This window comes from Camelina sativa, chromosome 17, assembly GCF_030686135.1.
Source record: "Camelina sativa cultivar CO46 ecotype springtype chromosome 17, ASM3068613v1".
Lineage (NCBI taxonomy): Eukaryota > Viridiplantae > Streptophyta > Magnoliopsida > Brassicales > Brassicaceae > Camelina > Camelina sativa.
Window position 1 is genome coordinate 9,969,069 of NC_141896.1, and position 22,555 is coordinate 9,991,623.

The 22,555-nt window shown below is 35.9% G+C and overlaps 4 protein-coding genes and 1 long non-coding RNA gene across 11 annotated transcripts; 4 read left to right on the forward strand and 1 right to left on the reverse strand.

Moving 5' to 3' along the window:
- Window positions 1–245: 245 nt before the first annotated feature.
- Window positions 246–8,856, reverse strand: LOC104756549 (uncharacterized). Of its 5 annotated transcripts, none has more exons than XR_015586614.1 (11): window positions 8,419–8,856; window positions 7,628–7,747; window positions 7,254–7,454; window positions 7,030–7,152; window positions 6,755–6,919; window positions 3,419–6,583; window positions 1,820–3,345; window positions 1,357–1,512; window positions 1,074–1,175; window positions 850–992; window positions 246–732 (listed from the first exon to the last, which is right to left on the reverse strand). XR_015586614.1 is itself a non-coding variant. In XM_010479155.2 (10 exons), the coding sequence occupies exons 2-10, from the start codon at window positions 7,703–7,705 to the stop codon at window positions 456–458; spliced, it is 6,009 nt and encodes a 2,002-aa protein (XP_010477457.2). In that variant the 5' UTR covers window positions 7,706–7,747; window positions 8,419–8,856; the 3' UTR covers window positions 246–455. The 5 variants fall into 5 exon arrangements, 3 of the variants coding, with proteins under 3 accessions (XP_010477457.2, XP_087350939.1, XP_087350940.1); XR_015586615.1 differs by having other exon boundaries at window positions 7,628–7,741; window positions 8,419–8,545; XM_010479155.2 differs by having other exon boundaries at window positions 1,820–6,583.
- Window positions 8,857–12,558: 3,702 nt separating this feature from the next.
- Window positions 12,559–13,096, forward strand: LOC104756550 (uncharacterized). Its single transcript, XM_010479156.2, has one exon. It carries the CDS (start codon window positions 12,655–12,657, stop codon window positions 12,871–12,873), a length of 219 nt encoding a protein of 72 aa, XP_010477458.1. The 5' UTR covers window positions 12,559–12,654; the 3' UTR covers window positions 12,874–13,096.
- A 1,846-nt stretch (window positions 13,097–14,942) lies between these two features.
- LOC147923460 (uncharacterized) lies at window positions 14,943–15,745 on the forward strand. 2 transcript variants are annotated; one of them, XR_015585729.1, is made up of 3 exons: window positions 14,943–15,189; window positions 15,281–15,349; window positions 15,446–15,745. It is a non-coding gene; the product is annotated as an uncharacterized LOC147923460 (long non-coding RNA). The 2 variants fall into 2 exon arrangements; XR_015585728.1 differs by having other exon boundaries at window positions 14,943–15,349.
- Window positions 15,746–17,449: 1,704 nt separating this feature from the next.
- On the forward strand, window positions 17,450–20,437 carry LOC104756553 (transcription factor TGA3). 2 transcript variants are annotated; one of them, XM_010479158.3, is made up of 9 exons: window positions 17,450–17,998; window positions 18,311–18,499; window positions 18,597–18,686; window positions 18,832–18,891; window positions 18,978–19,055; window positions 19,146–19,209; window positions 19,312–19,583; window positions 19,661–19,894; window positions 20,072–20,437. In XM_010479158.3, exons 1-9 carry the CDS (start codon window positions 17,993–17,995, stop codon window positions 20,222–20,224), a joined length of 1,146 nt encoding a protein of 381 aa, XP_010477460.1. In that variant the 5' UTR covers window positions 17,450–17,992; the 3' UTR covers window positions 20,225–20,437. The 2 variants fall into 2 exon arrangements, with proteins under 2 accessions (XP_010477460.1, XP_087350273.1); XM_087494147.1 differs by lacking the exons at window positions 17,450–17,998; window positions 18,311–18,499 and having other exon boundaries at window positions 18,774–18,891.
- A 332-nt stretch (window positions 20,438–20,769) lies between these two features.
- On the forward strand, window positions 20,770–22,193 carry LOC109130185 (transcription factor TGA3-like). The gene is made up of 5 exons (XM_087494149.1): window positions 20,770–20,980; window positions 21,098–21,139; window positions 21,243–21,271; window positions 21,365–21,636; window positions 21,752–22,193. The coding sequence occupies exons 3-5, from the start codon at window positions 21,256–21,258 to the stop codon at window positions 21,962–21,964; spliced, it is 501 nt and encodes a 166-aa protein (XP_087350275.1). The 5' UTR covers window positions 20,770–20,980; window positions 21,098–21,139; window positions 21,243–21,255; the 3' UTR covers window positions 21,965–22,193.
- Window positions 22,194–22,555: the final 362 nt, after the last annotated feature.

Below are 22,555 nucleotides of genomic sequence, written 5' to 3' on the forward strand. Positions count from 1 at the left end.
TCAGAGAGCTTCTGAGTGAGGTCACTGCACCTATTTTTCAGTGTTTCAAGCTCACTCGCACCTTTTCCACACAGCCCAGTTAGTATATCTTTTAGTATCTCAACTGTAGGTTCCGCCTCAGCCTTTATATTAAGCTATCTATAACTTGAGACCACTGTCTAGTTTGATATATTATACAAATATATTCCACAACAGTGAAATAACAGAAGATTTACTGGTAATGAAAGAAGACATGCCACTATATCTGTGTTCTCAACTACGCTTTTCATTCTTTTAATTAAAGAATATGGGGTTTTCTATACAATACAGAGAAGAGATACATGACTTCGAGATCCCCATATCTTGAATAAAGAACAATTATATTAAGCTATCTATAACTCGAGACCACTGTTAGAACTTGGACTTATTCAACATTCTTGGAACTTATATACATAGTAGTAAGTAACATCTGTGCATTAATGTTCACCAAGAGTTGCTGACGATGAGCGGTTCAAGAGCATAGCCTTCTTTGATGCCCTAACGTTCTTCAGAGTCATCATGAGCTTTTGTCTCTCCCCTTCAACCTCTGCAAACTTGAGGCTTAGCTGAGAATAACGGTCATGCATTTCCCTAAGCTCTGTCTCCATAGATGAATACCGGCCTTTGGTCTCCAGCATTTCTTCAATTAGATTGTTTATGTCTCTGAAACTCTGGAAGATTGCTTCGTCATCGGTGTGTTGCTTCAAGAAAGAGCTGCAAATTCAGGCAAAAAGGAATAAGTTCAACGTCTAGTATAGAGTTTTACTCGTTCCTGCAGTATCTTGGTTTTACAAAGGCGAAAATAAATAACAGAATCTTGGATACATGTACCTCTGGAAATGGATGGTTGATTTTTTCTTTCCACGCAATGCTTCAGCAAGTTCTATCTCCAGTGCAAGAACCCTTTCCAATGCGTTTCCGCAACTGAAGTTCTCATGAGATAGAGGGAAGATGCTTTGAAGTTCTTCTTTTGCCTGTTGGAAAGATGATCGTAAGACTTCTGGACGCACATGCTTCAATATATATTACAATCTCTAAAAGGTAAACATCCTCACCTGACGCAATTGTATCAGCTCCTGTTCCAAACCCGGAAATCTGGCGTCTGAATCGTTGTCATCTTGAGGTTGAAGTAGATTCTCATTCTTCATCCGTTCTAGCTGTAAAGAAGACAAAATAAAAGATCCAGTGTCACAATATAAAATTGTTCTGCAGATAACCAACAAGTAGACATTGTGAAATAAAATTGCAATCCAATCCAACCAAAGTCAGATATTAATACATCCAATAATTTTAACTCCACTCATATGAAATTTTAACCCACAATCCAAATATTATTACCTCATTGTTCAAGTGATCCATGCTAGACCTTAAAGTCTCTGCCCTGAAATTATTATTGATCAAAGCAAGGCTTTCTTCACTTTTTTCAAGCGCCATTGCTTCTCCTGAAGGTAATTGGTCTCCGTTTCCGCTTACATTGCTCAATTGAATAGCACCCTGATGAACAATAAACATACATTAATAAGGTGTAAATATAATAAGCATTATAAACACCTAATCATAGCAGCACCTTCTTTCCCACTGAGTCACAGAAAACAATAAGCCTAATATGTAACATCGAAATACGTAGTAGGCTAGTCATTACCAGCTTAATTAATCACGTAAACTAGTTACGCATAACATTTCATAAAGAAGATGGAGCAGAACTTTAACAAGACTGGTTGGAGCAGAACTAATTTTAATGATACCATGAACTTGAAGAAATCTAACTTCCAAATAACTGCTAGTTTGACCTGATAGTTACCTCAATGTTTGACCTGGGACTGATGGTCTCCACTGTGGGAACAAAACAAGCACCATCCCTTTGCTTGTGGTTCACCAAGTCGCCTGGAGACACTGCAGATATATTTTTGTCAGCCAACTCTGACACACGATCATCAATGCTCAATCTATCATGTTCTCCCATCTCAATATTTTTATGAGAGCTGTAACATTGTACTAGTTCTCTCAATGATTCTAACTCTTTGGCCATTTTCAAGTTTTCCTCTTTGCATTGCTGCAGAAGAGCTTCAACCCTCTGTTTTTCTTCTTTGCAGCACTCAAGACTTAATAATGAACAATCCAGCTCAGCCTTCATCATGTCATAATCCGTCATTTTCTCACGTTTATCATGGATAACAGATTGTCGATCAGCCTCCAGTTCCAATATTTTATCTCCGAGCTCTTTAGTTCTCTTGAAATGGCTGGATTCTGCCTTTTTCCTTGCTTCATTCTCATCAATGGCATCTTGTAATTTCATCAGAATCTCCTCACCATGCTTTTTGGACATGGTCAGTTGATATTGAAGTTCCTGCAGCTTGGTTTCATACTGTTCTTTGATGAAAATGATTCTCAACGACTCCTGCTGTGGAGTTAGCGGGGCTTTATAGTCGGCCTTTTCACGGGCACGATTGCATTCAGCTTCAGCATTGTCCTTAAGCTCTTTCAAATGATTGGACAAGCTTTTGAACTCCTCTGTTTTTAAAATCTGCTCAGAGAGCTTCTGAGTCAGATCACTGCACCTATTTTTCAGTGTTTCAAGCTCACTGGCACCTTTTCCACACAGCCCAATTAGTTCGTCTTTTAGTATCTCAACAGTAATTTCCGCCTCAGCCTTTAACACCGTCAAATTTTCTATTTCTTCTTCATGCACAACCAACAAAGATTTCAACTGCTCGACCTCATCAGCACATAAGTTTCTCTCAGATGAACTTCTTTCTGCATTCTCATCCCTAGTTGCGTGCTCTTTGAGTTCAACTGTCATTTCATGATTTCTATCAGCAAGAGCTCTATTCTTAGCCGTGGAAGACTCTAGTTCAGACTTTAAGACTTCAAGACTAATCAATAACTGATTGTTTTCTTCCATATACCGCGTTTCGTTGACTAGACAATGGTTAAGGGCAGATTCCACATCAGTGTGCTTCTTTTGAAACTCAAGGTGGCTCTTAGAGCAGCAGCTAAGTTGTTCTCCAAGGTCATTAATACAGATCTCAGACTGTATCTTTGTAAAAGTAAGCTGAACATCTGCAGCCACTAAACGTTGATATAGTTCTTCTATAAAAGAAGACTCTCGATGAGCATTTCTGACATACTCCAAACGTTGAAAAGACTTTTCAGATTCCAGCTCAGCTACCATCTTCTCCAAAAGTTCCACTTGAGATCTTTGCAAATCAAAGTTCTCCAACAACAAATGCTTTTCATCTAACTCAGAGGCGAGTTCTTCAACTCTGCTGTCTAAGTTGTTTCTCAAACTTCTCTCCATTTTCAATTCTGATTTTACAGAGTCGAGATCTGCCAACAACTTTATATTAGCATCCATATGCTGAGCTCCTACATTACGAGAGTCATTGAACGCATTCAGTACCTCAAAATGTTCCTTGTGGAGCTTGTCAGCATAAGTCTCCCATTCTGTTCTTGTGAAAACAACCTGGATTTCTGCAGCTACTGAAAATTCCATCATTTCAAGTAACTGAGATTCCAAATCGGAAATATATGATGAATCATGATTCAAGCTTCTCAGAGATGTTTCATATCTTGTCAGACAAAGAGCGTGAGTTTCCTTCTCCAGCTCCAGATCGGACACCATTTGCTTAAGACGGACCAACTCAGAGTTTTGCTCATCAAAACTCATCAATTTGGAACTTTTCACAATCAACTGAGATGTAAGATCTTGCATTTTAATTTCTAGTTCCTGCCTCAAACTTCTTTCAAGTTCCAACTCATGGTCAAATGTTGTCTTTAAATTTTCAAGCTCACGCACAAGACCCAACGTTTCCTGAGATTTATCCTGAAGAGAGACCAGAACACGTTTTTTTTCCTCAGCCAGTTCTTCCACAAGCAGCTTGGTTCTTCCATGTTCAACAGCTACAGAGCTTAATTCACTAATCTCTTGACCAAGCCCCTCATTCTTTGCAACAAGTAGATGTATTTCATTCTCAAAATATTCCAGACGAGAAAGAAAGTCCATGTGACGGCTCTCATAGTTTTGTTCAGCTTCAGTAATAACCTTCATTTTGTCCATGATAGACTCAGTTTCCAACTGAAGTCTCTGGAGGAGGGTAGTGGAAGCTTCTAGTTTGGTGACCAGACAATGTACATCATTCTCATGCTTCTGCTTGAGCTCCATAACATCCGACTCAGCAGCCCTTACATATGACTCTGCCTTGGATTTTTCTTTCATCAGATCATTGTTCTCCGACATAAGTACGAAACATTTTTCACATATCTTACACAGGAATTTATCAAGCTCCTCTGTTAAATTATGGGACTCCAAATCAAGATCCACTCCTTCTTCCCACAGTGGCAACGAAACAAGTTTTTCATTGTAGCAGCCTAACGTGTTTATCAACTTGTCTTTCAGACTACTGAAGTTGTTCTGTAGACTTTCATTTGCTGTGACCAGATCATCAAGCTTACCTCTCACAGAATCAAACTCAGCCTGCACAGCAGCAAGCCTTGTCTGAAAATGATTTTTTTCCAGCGCTTCTTTCTCCATAAGCACTGTAAGCTCTTTTTTCTCACAAATGCATGTCTCATAATTGGTCTTCCAATTGTTGGACTGAAACATTAGGGATTCAAGTTCATCAATCTTTTGCAGAAGGGTAAGGTTCTCCTGAGTAATATTCTGCAAACTTGCTTCTACAATTTGATTCTGCATAGCTACAGAATTCCATTTGGCAATGCATGTGGTTTTCTCCTCCTCCAGGGAGCAAACCTCGTCCAAAGTAATATCCAGCCTCTGCTTCAACATTTCCTTGGCCTCTGTTGAAAGTTCCAGCTGCCATCCTAGTTCATCAATTTTCGCTTTCATGATCCTAATGTCAACACTTGCTTCAATAAAAGTTTCCCGTAGAATGTTCGAGAATACTTCCAGATATAAGTTCCTTGAGTGCATCTCATAGAGTTCTTCTTCAACTTTTTGATATAGACTTTCTTGCACATAAAGAGATCTCTTCAAATCTTCTAGAAGAATATCACCTTTTATGGGGTGTTCCTTCATCCCCTTTTTCTCATTCTGAAACTGTGTGAGTTTTACATCTCGAGATTCCTGTTTCTCAGGCTTTGAATCATCTGGTGACTGGATGCATTCGTGAAAGCTTTGTGGAGGGTCTGGAAAAGCTTGCTTAATGAGGTTCTCATTGGTCTCAAACATAGATACAACCTGGGATGAAAGCAATTCAAGATCCTTCTGCAGATGGTTGACAGCAATAGAATAATTTAAGCGGGCCCTTTTAAGTGCTGCCTCTGCAGCCATAGCTCGTTTATCCAGTTCTTCATTCAAAGAGTCTAAAGCTTTCTTCTCCTCACAAAATCTTAGTGTTTGCTCATTCATATCTTGGCGCAACGTTTCCATCTCAGCCTTCGCACCAGAGATACTATAGACGCACGTGGAATGTTCAGTCCTTAGACTCTGTAACTCTACAAGCAACTGCCTTTGAGTTTCCTCAAGCTCCTGGACCAGAGATTCATAATAGCATTCCATCTGATCCATTTTCTTGGCAAGGCTATCACGTTCAGCTTTAGACTCGTCGAGCCCTCGTACAAGCTCGAGTATCTTATCTCTCATGGCACTAGCAGATTCTGCTGAATTGGGTTCACGAGAAGTAAGATCAGGCATACCAAGATATTGAAGTGGATCGAGTTCTGGTTGATAAATATCAGTGTCCAACTCGGAACCTGATACGAAATGCTCTGCTTTTGACACGCCTCTCTCTTTCTTATCAGTCGTGGTGATTTTCTCAGATGGTATTGAGCTGAAGTGAGATATAGGCTGGCCAATCTGCCGTTTAAAATCCTGTAGAACTCCAAGCAGAGACTCAAAGTCTGAGAGGAACACTCTTAAGTCTCTGTCATGGTAGCCATAGCTAACTTTGTTTTGTATTTCTCGTATGTTATCCTCTACAACTAAAAGTCCCTGCAGCCATCTTAATTGTAGACTGTGTGGAACATTATCTTGGTCTTTGCTATTATATAGCATGTGTGATTTGACGCTACGTAGGCGCTCCATCTCTTCTTTTAACTTTGAGCACTCTGATTTCAGCACAGATACTTCTCTGACCAAATGATCCCCAGAACCAATCTCTGATATAAGTATTTGAGAAAAATCTTGAGCTTTGGAACCTATATCATCTGCATGGGACTGTAGCGAACTCACTTCAATCTTAATCTCATTAATGGATGATTCCATGTCGTCCAAGAATCCTTTAAGCTTATTGTTGTCTTCTATTGCATTTCCCAAATCGCTATTCCTACCAAGATAGTCTGACCCCCAGCTATGATGCTGCCACTCGCGACCGTCTTTCTCTTTCAGATGGCTCTGAGCAAGTCCACTCAAATCTCCAGATACTAAGCTTTTGAGGCTATCAATTTCATTCGTGCTGGATATATCGTGTTTCTCTGCACTTAGGCTCCCTGATGTGTTTGAAGAGACATCAAATCCCAGTCCTGAATCAAGGTCATGTCTCCCCACAGTTCCTTCAACTAAAGAATTATCTCGGAACTTTTCTTTGAAACTCCCTCTTATATTTGTCTGCAAAAAGATATTTGACAATATAAGTTGTGTTCTATAAGAAGGTGACCATGAAACTACATACAAATCAGGATATCATTTTTGAAAGCATATTTTCAAATCATGGATCCGTTAAGAGCAAAGTTTGAAAGGACACATTCATGAAGATTTTATGAGAAAAGAAGAACAAACCTTATCAACATGAAAAAGAGTCTCATCAGAAGGTGAAATCCTGCCACGAGAAGATTCGTCAGGACTGCTATGGTCAGGGGTCGCTGATGGACCCCTCTCACTGAGTTCTCTCTGCTGCTCGAACTCTCTGAAACCAGTTTTTGAAGTTAAAAGCTGTATAGTGACCTGAAAAAAAAAAACAAAAACGTTGAGATTCCAATCTATGAGCTTAAGAAAGAAGTCTATTTCTTCATCGGAACGTGAGAAACAGAGAATAGATGCCAAATGGTCCATACATGCAAGATAGCTCCTGAATCACAACCTTGCAAGGGCAATGCCACAGCAAAAGGCTTTAAGGCATCAGCATATTCAGCAAGGTTGATCATAGCCTCTCCAAGGATACTAGATCTAGAAGTACCCTGATCTCATAAGAGAGAAGAATAATTAACTTTGAAATTAGAAGTCTGAAAGAAAAAGGAAATAAAAGAGAAAAGATAGGAAAGAAAAAGTAGAATGATACCATAGCAACAACAATCTTATAAAGCTTTTCATCATAGTGCTTGGTCCTTGTATCCTGAAGTAGCCTTGTAGTTTCATAGATGGGATCACCCCACTTGCAAGTTCCATTTCTCACAAGCGCTTTTGTTGTCTTTGCTGTAGCTTTAACGGAGTCAGCGGGAATGAAAGATATGAATAGTTTGTCCCATCCCACTTGTGGAACCTTTTAGAAAAAAGAAAAACAAAACACCCATCAGATCACCACTGTGCACGCACATTCAGCAAGCACACATCATCAACATCTTACATAACTACTCAAAGATACATAGTTTCACACACCAACAGCCGAAGAACACAGGCAAAAAGCCAAAAACAATAGGAAGTTATTTGACTTACATGGGTAGCGTGAAACTGCAATCGAAAGACCACTTTGACTTTGGCTTTCTCCAGCTTCCATTTTGCCAGTCTCGACATTACTCGAAAAAATTTAATCAAAACAGACTGTCTCACCTGCAACTGCAAGCAACACACATATGGAAACAAACAAGCTCAATTTTCGTTTCCGTGCTCATCTTCATATATATATATATGTTCCAGTTAGAGCCCTTAAATCTAGCAAGAACAAATACTACATAGAACAATGAAACCAAGCAGTGCTAGCTGAGATGTTAAGTCACTCTCAGCTGTTCAAAGATTCCAGATGCTAATTCCACTAAATCACCACAAACTATTAAATGATACCTCAGTTCCCAAAAATAGCAAAGAGATTTTTCTGAAAAAAAAAAATGGCGAAACAGAAACAAAATCTAAAAGTACACACACTTGTAGATGGTAACCCGCAGATCCAATCTCACCTTAAAACTATATAAACCCAATTTGTAAAAACACCTCAAATCGAGAGTAAGAGATCCGATTCAAGAGAGACACACACATGCTTAGCCAAATTAAGCAAAAGTTCCACTATCTATAAACAACAACACATTCTCCAGATTTAGTAGCTCTGAAGAAACACCCAAACACTGGGAACAAAAATTACTCACTAGAACAACAAAACAAGTCGTGATTTCTTAATAATGGCTGAAACAAAAAAAAAAATAGCAATAAAAAAAAAAAAACAAAAACAAAGAGCTTTGATTTTGATTGGGTTAATTGCATAAATGGAGATGAAATGGATGGGATCATCTGACCTAGTTAACGGATCTGAATTGGGTACACTTATGTCGGAAGCAAAAACTAATAACGCCCGACCAATGTAAGAATCTTCTTCAAACCCACGATGAGTAAATCTCTCTCTCACTTGTTCTTCTTACTGATGATAATAATAATAATAATAATAATAAAATATAAAGTCTGTGAATTTCAAAATTGGGGGTAAGCTAATAATAATAATATCAAAAAGGGAATTAAAAAAAAAATCTGCATTAACGGATCTAGAGGAGATTCAAGGCAAGAATTAGGGATTTGGAGGGAGAGAGGGAGATTAGGTTAGGTTTTTTTTTGATTACTGATTGATTTTGTTGTTGTTGTTAAGTGTTGGTGATTTGGTGAAATATCACACAACGGTAGGAGATGAGAGGAGAAGGAAAGAGTAGAGTACTTAATTAGTAGAGTGTAATGTATTATGTAATGTGTTGTTGACAAGGGTTTAAGTTTTGTATTTAGAGACAAAAAGCGTTGATTAAGAACAGAGACATCCCGCCAACGCCTCTCTATTATCATTCCTTAATTTCGCTTTCATTTCTTATTATTATTTTTTATCATATGGTCCCATTTTTATTTTATTTTATTTTATAATTATGGAAGTAGTAATGAAGATTTTTATTTATTATGTCAGGGTGTATTTATTTTTTGGAAGCCTTGGAGGTGTCTGACCAATTCGAATTTTTTTTTTTTACATAAATCTGATTAATGATCAAACAAATGTGTATAGAATAATACTAATAACCACATTAAATAAAAAAATAAAAATAAAAAGCATTACTAGTAAAAGTTAATGATGTCAATGGTTAAGATCGTAAGATGTACTTCACACTCCATGACTGCATCAACGATTTTTAAAGACTTTATAGTGTTAACTTTTTATTTTATTTTTATTATTTATACAAGTATAGATTTTGCTCCGAATTTTTATCCAAATATCATGAGAGTTTGAGGTTATCACCTATGGTTTTTTTATATACATCATAAAACGCATTAATCAAAATAAGAAAAATAATTTAAAAATATAAGAAAATAAAAATTAAGTGCAATGGTGGCCCCAAAACGGCGAGATATAATGGAGCTGGAAGGGCACGTGGTGGGAGGGTTCTCGAGTGAGCGAGTCTCTTTATCTCCCGGTCACAGCTAAGCTATTTCCACTTTAGCACGTGAACGTGAACGTATGTGATCGTCGTACGTGGTGTTCGATCCAATGACAACATATTATCTACGCACGCGTCGATGACGCTAGCTGGTTCCAAATTGTAATGCTAGTATCTTGGGCCAAGGCCCAAATTAAAGGATTTTTGTTTTTTTTTTTTTTTTTTTTTTTTGTATTTTCCTTGAAAATTCAGATTAGTATTAATCTCAATCTTAAAAGATTGAAATATGTTTCCAAGACTTTCGATTTGAGAACACAGACTGTACTGTAGTAAGTGGTAATGACCTTTTTTTTATTCAGACAAAAATGGATTGACTTAAAACACACACTTTAACCAGTAGACAGTAGTTGTTAAATACAGATGTTAACGCATTCAAACAGTACTACTATTTTCTAAATAGTGACTTGTTGCTTTTCATAATGTTTTGTAGTGCATGTATGGGACCAAAAAAAAAAACGTCAAATATATAAAAGAGGATGTTAACGCATTAAAACAGTAGTTCTTCAAAAATCTAGGAATCGAAAGAAGAAGCGCATTATCGTTTATTCTTTGTCTGATTTTCTAATGTACTCATAAAGTGTATGTGTAATGGCGATCGATGGATATATCATATATGATATATATATATATGTAACTTTCTTCCAAAATATCTGATAGTTTTTATTTTATACCGACCCACTCATACCCATCTTGCCACTGGGAATATTAGTTTATCGTTTTTGAGATGCTTCTTCTTCTCGTCTTTTGCTAAACTATAATTTGCCACGACAAGAAAAGGAAAAAGAAACTATAATTTGACAAACACAAAACAACATTGTATTTCTTACGAATCATGAGCATAAACCAAATATAGTTATTATTTCTTTCAACAACCAAAAAGAACAAAAGAAAAGAACAACTTACAAGCAACATAACCTCACTTGAATTTCTGTAAAACTAAGCTACGTGTCTTTTTCTTTTCTTTCTAGTAACAAAGCTACGTGTCTTTTGATTTCTAGTTCTTCTAGTTTTTTTTTATATATATAAATTTTTAGCTTTTGTAGGGTAAAAAGACTTTAAGGAGGAAAAAGAAAAGTGGTTACGGTATCATTACAAAACATAAATAATATTTTTCGAATATATATAAATTCAAATTCGATTGTGTTGAATCAAAACCATTATATTTGACTTGAAGCAGTCCAAGTATCATTATTTGGCTATTCTCTAGGAACTGTTAAAATTATGTTTTTGTTTTCTGTTTTTGTAAGTTGCACCTCTAGTCTCTAGGCCTCTAACACGACTCATTAACTCTTTCGACTAGTTAAAAATTAACCTAAGGATATCTAACTAATTAAATGTATTGTTTAGTGTTCATCTGGAGGAATTTTATCTGGTTTACGAACAGAAGCCACGACAAGGGCTATGTTCATTGCGTTCATTGCTTCGTTAGACGTTCCTGTAATATTATAACTCGTAAAACATAAAGAGTGCGATGCTTAATGCTTTCGTCTTTGTAACGTTTAGTTAAATCATATACGTTTCTCTATATTATACTAAGAATAATCTAAATACGTCTACTTTTGCAATATATTTAGTACTAAGTGGATGTAATCATATCCGGATCTATCTTAGATTTGCATCAACTCAATTTTTCTTTTGTTTATCGTCTGACTATCGTTTCAACTTTTAATTCAGTTCCTATTTTAATGAGGGATTAATTGTCGTATCTGTCGCCTCATAAATCTTTAACTGTCGACTACAATAAAAAAAAGGTAAAAACCGTTTTGTTTTGTATAATATGACTATACAGAGGTGATATTGTGCCGCTGAATGATCAGGATTCGCCGCGCAATTTTGAAATCTTCATTACTCGTCAGTCGTCGTCTATATATATTTTGAAACTTACGGTGTCGTCTAGCGATTATTTGCGACGACGGCTTTAGACAAACCAGTTTTAAGAAAAATACCAACTGGTATAATGATTAGCATATTGAGTATTCGATCAGTTAAAGATTAATCATCTCACTCCTGAGTTATCGAAAAAAAAAGATTAATCATCTCACTTGAGGTACTTGAGGTGTAATCGTTTAGTTTAACTAGCAAAAATCTAAACTAGTGAATGATCTTTTGATTTTTAATGATTACTTTTCTCAAGTATTGTTTTGAATAAACATTGAATCTGATCATATATACATTACTCGGGATAGCATGGGAGTTTTGTTGTCTGATTCAGCAGTCAAACAATTCATGCGGGAAATGTATATGGGTTATAGTTTTCTGTTTAGGGTATATATATGTATATTTATTCTCACTTTTCTTCTAGTAATAGAACCAGTCTCTCTTTTGATCATAAACGTTAGCTAACACATAACTGGTTTACTACATAAATATGTGTATAATTCATATCCGTCTCAATACATTAGGTAGCTAAATGAGTATAATCCCATTTTAGTTTTTGTTTACGTCACCCCATTCATAAAAGAAAATACATTGTGATAATCTATATATAGTTCTGCCGACAAAGCAAAGAGAAAAAGATATATGGTCCACTTTGTATAAATAGTAAGCTTACCTGTAAAATAAAACATTGGACGACTTAAAAAAAAAAAACTATAGGACTCTAAAATCTGTTTCATTGATAACCACTCAACAAAGGACGAGGTAATCTCCTATGCTTCAATAATAGAGTCAACCAAATTATACTGTTCTTCATTCTATCTGACGATAGAGACACTTGAAACTAAAGCAACGACGATAACATTCGTATTTGTAAAACATTATAGGAAACATTATATTTAGATTCCCACTATTTGCGTACGTATAATATAATAGCTGTCAACAAAGTGTACGTATAAATAAGTGGGAAACAGTATGACAAAAAAAAAAAAAAAAGTGGGAAACAGAGAAAATAAATCCAACTAAAATGGACCCACTGATTTATCTCTATATATTCATCCCAACCCCTACACCTTAAATTCCAAAACAACAATACATTTCATCACCTCTCTTTTGTCTCTATTTGCATCATCTTTTCACATATTACCACTATAGTTTTATATATTTTTCTTGTTGAACTTTTCGAACATGTCGCTAGACGGATCGGGACTCGGAGGGATGGCTATGGCTGAGGCTTACACGGCGAGAAAGTTTCACAGAGAGAACATGAAGAGTCTTACGACAAGCGCAGCCACAACCGCCGGTGGAGTCGAAGAGAACGGTGGAGGATCCGGCCGATGGTTCTTTAGAAAGCTGAGCACCAAGAAAAACTCTGCTAAAGTTTGTGATCTTATGGTTACAGAATAATATTAATTATGAGCTAAGAGATGATGGTTATGTCCTAAATTAATCAAATTAATATAAGGAATAAAAAGTTAGAATTTTTCTTTGTCATTTTAGTTTTAGCACTTTCGTGTGTTACTTTGCGTTTGATTGTGCCTATCGTGAGATTTTCTTAAGTTCTTTATTTTGGTTTAAGTCAAGTATCTAGTGTGGAGGTTTTTATAAAAGCTATAAAGAGTTTCTATAATCATGCAGCTCGATCGTTTCTGACTTTTTAATACTATATATATATAACTCATATTTCTCAAATAATACCATTTCTAAAAGGAAATTTTGGAAAATCTTCCAAATAATTTGAGTGAGTTATCTTAACTATAGTCCAAACTCCAAATTAATTAACAGGTAAAATCATGTAACTTTTTTTTGTCTTTAAACGTCCAGGACATTAAATTCAGACGTATTTCAAATTAGCCAACGAATAAGAAAATCATATCCAACGATTCGATAGTCACGACTCACGAGTCACGAGTAGTTGTTTTTTTCTTTATAAGTTTAGGACAAAAATATATATGAACAAGGAAATTAAGGGTTGGAGTTGCAATGTATGCAAATTTTAATTATTCTCCAGTGTTCAAGAAAGCGGTCTAGGCGGCCGCTTAGGCGCCGTCTAGGCGCTAGGCGCTCAGCAGACGCACGACCGCTTAGACCGTATAAAAATTACATAATGTTATTTTAATATATATTTTTTATTTTTAACTAAATATAATTAAATTTTTAAGTTTTATATTCATATACATATTTATAAATGGTCATATGTCATTAATCTAAATTAAATAAATGTATTTTTACTAATTATAGTTTATAAATTATTATTATTTATTTATTCTAACATATTTTTTACATAATTTTATATATAATTTCATATATATAATTTTTTTTAATGTAAACGCCTAAACCGCTTTAAAATACCTAAACCCCGACTAGTCCTCCTAGGCGCTAGGTGCTGGGTCACCACCCACATACCGTCTAGTGCTTTTTTGAACACTGTTATTCTCAGACCAGCATCTCTCCTTACCGTAGCAAATCCAGAAGGTCACGTAATTACCTGTTTTAAGTATAGATAACTATAGTATCTAATCTATCTATATGGTAACATCAGAATTTGATGCAGATTGGAATAGCCAAATGTGGGGATAAAAGCAAATTATTCAAAAACATCCGATAGGTTAGATAACTTTAAAAAAAAAGGTAAACGAATTAATTGATGAAGAGTATATAACTAAAAAAGAATATCAAGTACTTGAACTTTCTTATCTAGTGTACCACTATATTTTCAAAATATAGTTTTTTTTTTAAATTTATAATGTAATCATGTTGGTGTAGTGCTTTTACACCCATACTGGTGGTCGATTGCCATAATATGCAAATTGTTCGTACAAGCATTTCAAAGGTTTATAAGAAATGCTACAAGAATCGATTTTCTAATGGAAATTTTCATCTTATCGGATGTTTTCAAATCAACACAAAACACTTTCATGCATAAATTATCCTTTTAAGTAAATTAGTTCTTGAACACATGTGTTCTTGGAAAATTTATAGTACTAACCGAAAATGGTAAAATAAAATTTTGACGAATCATTTATTCTGGTGTGGGTTTTGCAAATATAACTGATGGTGAGTACTAGCAAAATTAATAATGATAAAATTATCTTTATAACAACATTAATGGATCATATCAATAGTAGAAATTTCTTGTATAGACATGAAAGAGTCACGATAATACGTGACACTTTTCTAATTAGACACGAAGAAGTCACAAAATGCCACAAAATACAAAATAATGGAATACGTGACATTTTCATGATTTAATCGTGGCTTAATTAACCACGAAATGGTCTCGTTTTTTAACGCGACTTCTTTTGCCACGTTGTGGTCACAATATATACGTGACTATTTGTATAAACTGTGTCTTTGAAAAGTTACTAATTAATAATTAAATTACCAAATTATAAAACATGTTTTTTTCCTTTCCAAAATGCTTTCATAAATATATTTTACTAAATGAAAAGTAGTAACCAAATATTTTAGTTTCCCCGGGATAGCTGAATTGTTTGGCACCAAAATATTTGGGTTTTCTGGGTTAGCTGAAAATTTTAAATCATCAAAAGTTATTTGTTTGACAAAAAAAAAGAAGTTAATAAACCAAGAAAACCCTTCGACTTTAACACTTAGAAAAAAAGCCGTCACTCTTATCCCTTCCTCTTGAAGAATTGTCATCCCTTCGTCGCTCACGAACCTCCAACTTGAATCCGGCGGTACACCTCCAACTTGAATCCGGCGGTACATCTTCTTCATCTCCTTCTTCTCCTTCAATGTATTTGCTTTTTCTATTTCAACAATCCGAGATCCTTTAAACCATCAATCTTTTTAGATTCGGATATGTTTTGTGAAATTTGACAGCGAATCCCTGATCTTCGGCTTGGAATCAACCCGCTCAAAGGTAAATCTTTCTTTTCCTCTCATTCTTTTCATCTTTATTTCAGATCTAACTATTTCGTTTCAGATCTAACCTTTAGATCTAATCATTTCTTTTCAGATCTGGCGCTGTCAACACTTTTCGATATTTAAAGAGTAAATCTCTCGGTTTTTACTCCTCAAATCAACAAAAAAAACAATTGGATTTTGTTTTATTTGTTAGGATCCAAACAAGGGGAAATGCATATAGAGAAGAAGCTATTCAGCGACAGAAGGAGAGTGCCGGAGACGGTGGAGAAAGAGAGCGGCAGAGAGCAAATAGAAAAAGCCTTCTCCGTTGAAGCATTTTTATTTTCTATTTCAATATGTTTTGTATAATTAAAAATATTTTGCTTTTTAATATACAAATCATTTTTATTAATCTATAATGGCCAATTTTTTTTTTTATTAAAACTATATGAGAAAGCCACATATTAGTCATATTGCTTCGTGGCTACTAATCCACATACATTTATCTGGCAAATACGTGGCTAACATAGTTACGAAATATGCGTGCCAAAACCGTGGCTATAATGTCACGAAAAAACACGAAATTTTTTAGGTCACGATTGTATAGACACGAAATTTTTCCATGTCTTTCCGTGACTATATGGTCATATAGCCACGAAAATATAGCCTTAGTCACGGAATTCTCCATGGCTATACGCTCTATTTTTACTAGTGTATATACGTAATATGAAGAGCAAATGCAATCATATTTAAATGGAGTACTAATTTTAGTGGTATCCTTATTTAAAGACTAAAATGAATTTAACAATTTCTAACGCTTTTCTCAGTAGTATTGTTGCCTTATATATATATAGCCAATATTTTAAACTCACTTAGAAAGCAATGAAACGTCATTAATCTGTGTATGAAGTATTAAACGAGTTAAGGTGTGAAACTGTGAATGTGTATTTAAAAGACACCGCAACTAAAAAAGAGCCAAGAATAATGAAATCTCTAGAAGTTATATACAAAATAAAGAAAACACCAAAATTATTAGGGTTAAGTTAACGACAATTATATGTGCACGGTGCACCAGCACCATACATAAAAAAAAAAAAAAAAAACGTACCGGTGCAAAAGAAATATACCTAGTGGTGACTGATGATTGAATGAGTCAGTGGTGACGAGACGAGATACCGGAAGATAGCTACTACGAGACGAGGAATCTTGCTTTTCTCACGTGCACTTTGCCACGTGAGAATATTCATTCAATAAGTCTTATGGGCTTTAAGAGCTAAGCCCAACAAATCTGCTCCATTGTATTTTGGTTATCTATTTAAACTTTTTTTCTTTTTCTGTTAGTGGCATACACACACACACTCATGGGAATTTTGAATTAATGAATTTTAGCTTAATTTGTAAGGAAACGTCATATCAAAAAACACTTAGTATATTTAACGAAAACACTAAGAAGAAACAGATTCAATTGGTTTCAGTATTTTTCTCTTGTTGCATGTCACTGATCAATACGTTTTTTTAAATCATATTACAAAGATAGAAAACTATATATATGAATCTTTATTAAAAGCCAAACCAAAAAGCCCCCAAGTGGTGCCAAACTAATGAAAGAATCAAATATTTTATTAGGCAAAAGAAGAAAGATTTAAGCAAAGTAATCATTTGTTTTAGAGTTGGGTAGGTCATTAAAGGCCCAATTATTTCTCACTAAGCTAAGGAGATACTTAAGTTAAAAGATGCCACTGCATACCACTGAGAACCCTCCAAAATAAAGCGAAAATTAAGGTAAACAAAATTGATTAAAAGTAATTAATCTTGCAGTACTCTTGTGTTCCATAAAATGCGACCTAATTTATAGGAAAAGTTACTCAGTTATAAATTATTGAATAACATTGATATATTATCAACCCATGGCATTTTCCCATATCATACGTTTATTCAAAACTTGTTTTTAACGTTAAAAAAACACGAATGTGAATCATAAGTTGACAATAAGTTTTGATTAGTGAATAGTGATTCTAATAGTGTATTTTTTTTTTATAATGATAAACGAATCATATACTCATAATAAAATACTAGTATAATATAAAAGATTCAGATTCTGTATATTAGACGAAACGTTGGAATAAAGTATACGCAAGCCTGCCGGAATATTCCCCCCCCCCCCCATAGCAAAGTTGATGTGTCGGCCGACGATGAGAAATTGAGAATCCAAGCCATCTCATCAAATAAACGCGTATTTTAGAAACAGAGGCGCATGCTAAGGTCAACTTTTGGAACAGAGGAAAAGACTTCAACTTTTTTCTCTTCTCTCGATTTGTTTTCTCCCGGTGTGTGTGCTTTTGTCGTTTCATCGTTCGTTTACTCCAACTTGCTTTTATTATTCTATCTATACTCTACGCTCTCATCTCTCTCATGGACTAATCAAATCAAACAAAACAACACAACACAAAAAGAAAATAAAAATAAATATCTCTGTTTTTTTTTTTTTTTTTGGTTCAATGATGGGTACGCTTCACCTCTAAGTTTTGACCAAAGAAGTTTCTTCGTTTCTCAAACTCTCTCTTGTGGTCACCCGTTGTTTAATCGGAATATACCAAGAGAATGCTAAGATTCACTCTTCATCTCTCGATTTCGTCATGAGTTTCTTCTCTGCTTATCAATGGAGGTTGGGTTTTGGAATCTTTACAATTTCCTAAGTTTTTTGTTGCAAACTTTCTATTTAAATGGGTATTGCTCTATTTGGCTATGTTTCTTCAAAAGGTTCTTTTTTATTTTAGAGTTGCGTCTTAAAGTTTCAATCTTTATTATTAGCTAAACACTACCATAACTTACTTGAGAAACTGATGAAGAATAACTTGTACTACTGTTTATGGGTTGTGTTAGTGTCAGCAATGTAATTTTTAAGGATTCTCGATTGGATCTATATCTATGGAAAGCTGAGCTAGAGATTCTGTTTCTGCAAATTGTTGACTTACAGATGTTGAGCTCTTCTTCTTCTTCTACTCAAGTTGAAACATTCAGAGACATGGGCATGTATGAACCATTCCAACAGTTATCTGGTTGGGAGAATCCTTTCAAATCAGATGTCAACAATATTAGTAACAATCAGAGTTCTTCAACAACACTTGAGGTTGATGCTAGACCTGAAGCAGATGATAACAATAGAGTGAGTTATTCTTTATTCCCTGATTCACTTTAAGACTGATTTGTAAGTGTTTGTTTGTTTGTTTGTTTGGTGATTGTATGGTTAAAATTATGTGCAGGCGAATTATACTTCTTTGTATAATAATAACTCTGTTGAAGCAGAACCTTCTAGTAATAATGATCAGGACGAAGACAGGATCAATGATAAGGTAGAGACTTTAGCATTTTTAGGCTACTTTTATACATTTTGGTTTCGAAGACCTCATAAACTCCTCCTTCTCCATTTTAATCTTTAGAATTAGAGGAAGAGACACGGCGTGATGACATGAATTCTTGTTCCTTCTGTATGCACAGATGAAACGGCGTTTGGCTCAGAACCGAGAAGCTGCTCGCAAAAGCCGTTTGAGAAAGAAGGTAAGAAAAGGTCACTTGGTGGGATTTACTTGTGGTTAATAATAAAAAGGGAAAGCTTATGCAAAGTTACGTCTGTGTACCTGTAGGCCCATGTCCAACAGTTAGAAGAAAGCCGATTGAAGTTGTCACAGCTCGAACAGGAACTTGTAAGAGCTAGGCAACAGGTTAGCTCAATCTTGTTTCTTTGTTCTGTACATGTTCATGATCAAGCTTTTTATGACTCATACTGACTCAGTGGATTTGGTTTGTTTTAGGGATTATGCGTACGCAATTCATCAGACACTAGTTATCTAGGACCAGCTGGGAACATAAACTCAGGTTGGCTTTTATATCACTAAATAAGCTTATGTTAGCATTGCTTAATCTCTTAATCCCTTAGTATCTCAACGATATAAATGGTCTCAATGAAACCTTATTCAGGGATTGCTGCATTTGAGATGGAATACACACACTGGCTCGAAGAGCAAAACAAGAGAGTTAGTGAGATTCGAACAGCGCTCCAAGCTCATATCAGCGACATTGAGCTCAAAATGCTGGTAGATACTTGCTTGAACCACTACGCAAATCTTTTCCGCATGAAAGCAGATGCTGCAAAGGCAGATGTGTTCTTCTTGATGTCGGGGATGTGGCGAACTTCAACTGAACGCTTCTTCCAGTGGATTGGAGGTTTCCGCCCATCTGAACTATTGAATGTAAACGCTTTTTTCACCTTTACACGTTATAGTCTTCACTCTTGAGAAGATAATCTCAACGCTTATTGTTTGTCTAGGTTGTGATGCCATACATTGAGCCCTTAACGGATCAGCAACTGCTGGCGGTGCGTAACCTCCAACAATCATCTCAGCAAGCAGAGGAGGCTCTCTCTCAAGGCTTAGATAAACTTCAGCAGGGTTTGGTCGAAAGCATAGCAGTTCAGATAAAAGTTGTCGAGTCCATGAATCATGGGGCTCAAATGGCTTCGGCCATGGAGAATCTCCAAGCATTGGAGAGTTTTGTCAACCAGGTAACCTGCCAATACTCTTCATATCGTAATATAGCTAAATGTGTTTGATCTGTGCTTTTGTAGTCTCCATGATCTTTCTTCTTAAATCCAAAATCTTTCATTTTCATTCTGCAAAAACCAAGAAAGCTTGCGTCTTTCTGTCTGTATAATGCATTGAAACCATCTCTGTTGGAACAGGCGGACCATTTAAGGCAGCAGACTCTGCAGCAAATGAGTAAGATCTTGACGACAAGACAGTCTGCTCGAGGCTTGCTCGCTCTAGGGGAGTACTTCCACAGGCTTCGTGCTCTTAGTTCTCTTTGGGCAGCTCGTCCACGAGAACACACTTAACAAGTTAGGAGGCAAAACAAAGAGAAAGAGTCATCAACCTTGGATGATGTTTAGCTAGGGACTTGTTAATCTCTCATAAAGTGTTTGGAAATGAAAGCTCCATTAGAGCATCACCTTCCTCATTGAAGTTTTTGGTTTACGTAAAAACGAATAAGGTGTAAATTTGGGTGGAAACAAACATTTGATAAATAAGGCTCTTTCATATTTGTAAAATATAACAGAGTTTGCAGTCTTCTTCGTATATGAGAACTTGTGTCCAACATCTAGTTTTATGTATTTGTGAGGGACTTGAATACAAAACACCGGTGATGCGTTAACGTTAGACCGAACTGATTTGAAACCGGTTATGAGGAGAGGACTATGGTTGCTGAACTTTTGGGTTTTGCTTGCTTTTCTCAAAGTGCGCACTCGTCATCGTCATCGTTATCGTTGCGTTTCTACTTTCATCGCTAATGGAGGAGAAAAGAAAGAAAAAAAAAAAGAAATAAAGAAAGAAGGTAAATTTTCTCTGCTTATCAGTGAAGGTTGGTTAAAGTTTTACCCTTGTGTTCCTTCCTCCTTTGTGTTAAACTTTTCTGGTTTCAAATGTTCTGTAAATTCAAAAAAGTTTCGATTTTTTGAAATTTGGGGAGCTTGAAAACTGGTGTTTTACTTTCTAGAACTTTTGCAGAACTTCTGCTCTGTTTAATCTTGTGTGTTGGTGATCGTTTGTAATTTTAGGATCTTGATTGATTCTAGCGATTGTGAGCCAGAAAGGTGGAAACACACTCTCTTTTCTCTCTTCTGCTTGTGTCTTGTCAGATTCTCTAAAGACTGAATTTGTGATCATTGATACAAATTTGGAACTTTTGCTGTTTGTGTCTGTGAATGCAGAGCCTAGTTGAAATTATCACAGCTTGAGCAAAGTGGCAGCAGGTGAAGTGAAGCTTGGTTCTTTATGTTATGTGTTGATAAAAATTTATCTGCTTCATACTAACTCAATGATACCTTTTCTCTGTTCATTGATTATCAAAATCAGTTACTAGTTATCTATGACCATGAACACAGGTTGGTAATTTCATAAAAAAGTATGTATATGTTGGCTTATAGTATAATCTTCAATACCTTAAAGAAGTAATCCTTCATGAGAGATCGTTTCAGGGATTGTTGCATTCGAAAGGGAATACGGACTCTGGCTAGAAGAGCAGAACAGGAGAGTTAGTGAGATTCGATCAGCACTCCAAGCTCATATGAGTGACATTGAACTCAGAATGTTAGTAGATTCTTGCTTGGACCACTACGCAAATCTCTTCCGCATCAAAGCTGATGCTGCAAGGATTGATGCGTGCTACTTGGTATCAGGCATGTGGCGAACTTCGACTGAGCGTTTCTTTCAGTGGATTGGATGTTTCCGCCCATCCGAGCTGTTACATGTAAACTTCATTCGTTGTTGTGGATTTTGACCTTTATGTTAATTACAATCTTTTCACTCTTTAGAACATATCTCAAAATACTAAAAAATTGTTTTCCTATTGGTTGGTCTTTCAGGTTGTGATGCCATATCTTCAGCCGCTAACCAATCATCAAATCCGGGAGGTTGCAAACCTTCAACTGTCGTCTCAGTATGCAGAAGAATCTCTCTCTCAAGGGATAAATAAATTAAAGATGGCTTTGGCTGAAAGAATAGCAACTGAAATAACAGTTGTTGAGTCCACGAATTATGAGGCTCAAATGGCTGCGACCAAGGAGATTCTTAATTGAAGCATTGCAGGGTTTTGTGAACCAGGTAAACCTACACCACACCGGTACTCTTCATAGTGTTAGGCTTTAGCTCAGTGTTTGGTTTGTGCATCAAACAATTTGATTGCTCTGTTTGATTGCTCAGTCTTCAAGATATTAGGGATACAATATCCCACATTGGAAGTTGAGTAGGATCTTAAGTAGTATATATAAGATATGGGTCTCTCCACTCATGGCCAATTAGTTTTGAGTTGGAAGTCCACTATCTAACATGGTATCAGAGCCCGATCTGCACATACTCAACCCAATCCACAATCGGCCCAGCCCAATAGTTGGCCCGCCGATTCATGCCTGAACATACCGAGATTGATGCCTAAAGCACTCATGGCCAATTAGTTTTGAGTTGGAAGTCCACTATCTAACACAAGAATCAAACAATTTCGCCAACAGGAAGCCCCTCACTGACAGGAAGCTCCTTAAACCTTCTCCAAGGGGAGTTTTAACTTGTAAGAAGGTATATAACTCGAAAGAAGGAAAAAAACAAATCAGAAATAAGAAAAAAATTAAGAGGCTCTCTTATTTAATACACTCTGTGGATTTGAGAATAAGAGA

Bases quoted from the DNA above. Each gene is read 5' to 3' on its own strand.
- LOC104756553 (XM_010479158.3), top strand. The intron at 19,056-19,145 runs GTTAGCTCAATC...GGTTTGTTTTAG, and splicing joins TTGTAAGAGCTAGGCAACAG to GGATTATGCGTACGCAATTC. The intron at 19,210-19,311 runs GTTGGCTTTTAT...AACCTTATTCAG, and splicing joins AGCTGGGAACATAAACTCAG to GGATTGCTGCATTTGAGATG.
- LOC104756550 (XM_010479156.2), top strand. From the start codon at position 12,655: ATGTCGCTAGACGGATCGGGACTCGGAGGGATGGCTATGGCTGAGGCT.
- LOC109130185 (XM_087494149.1), top strand. The intron at 21,637-21,751 runs GTAAACTTCATT...TTGGTCTTTCAG, and splicing joins GCCCATCCGAGCTGTTACAT to GTTGTGATGCCATATCTTCA.
- LOC104756549 (XM_010479155.2), bottom strand. From the start codon at position 7,705: ATGTCGAGACTGGCAAAATGGAAGCTGGAGAAAGCCAAAGTCAAAGTG. The intron at 1,513-1,819 runs GTAACTATCAGG...ATTGTTCATCAG, and splicing joins GTCCCAGGTCAAACATTGAG to GGTGCTATTCAATTGAGCAA. The intron at 1,176-1,356 runs GTAATAATATTT...TCTTCTTTACAG, and splicing joins TGGATCACTTGAACAATGAG to CTAGAACGGATGAAGAATGA.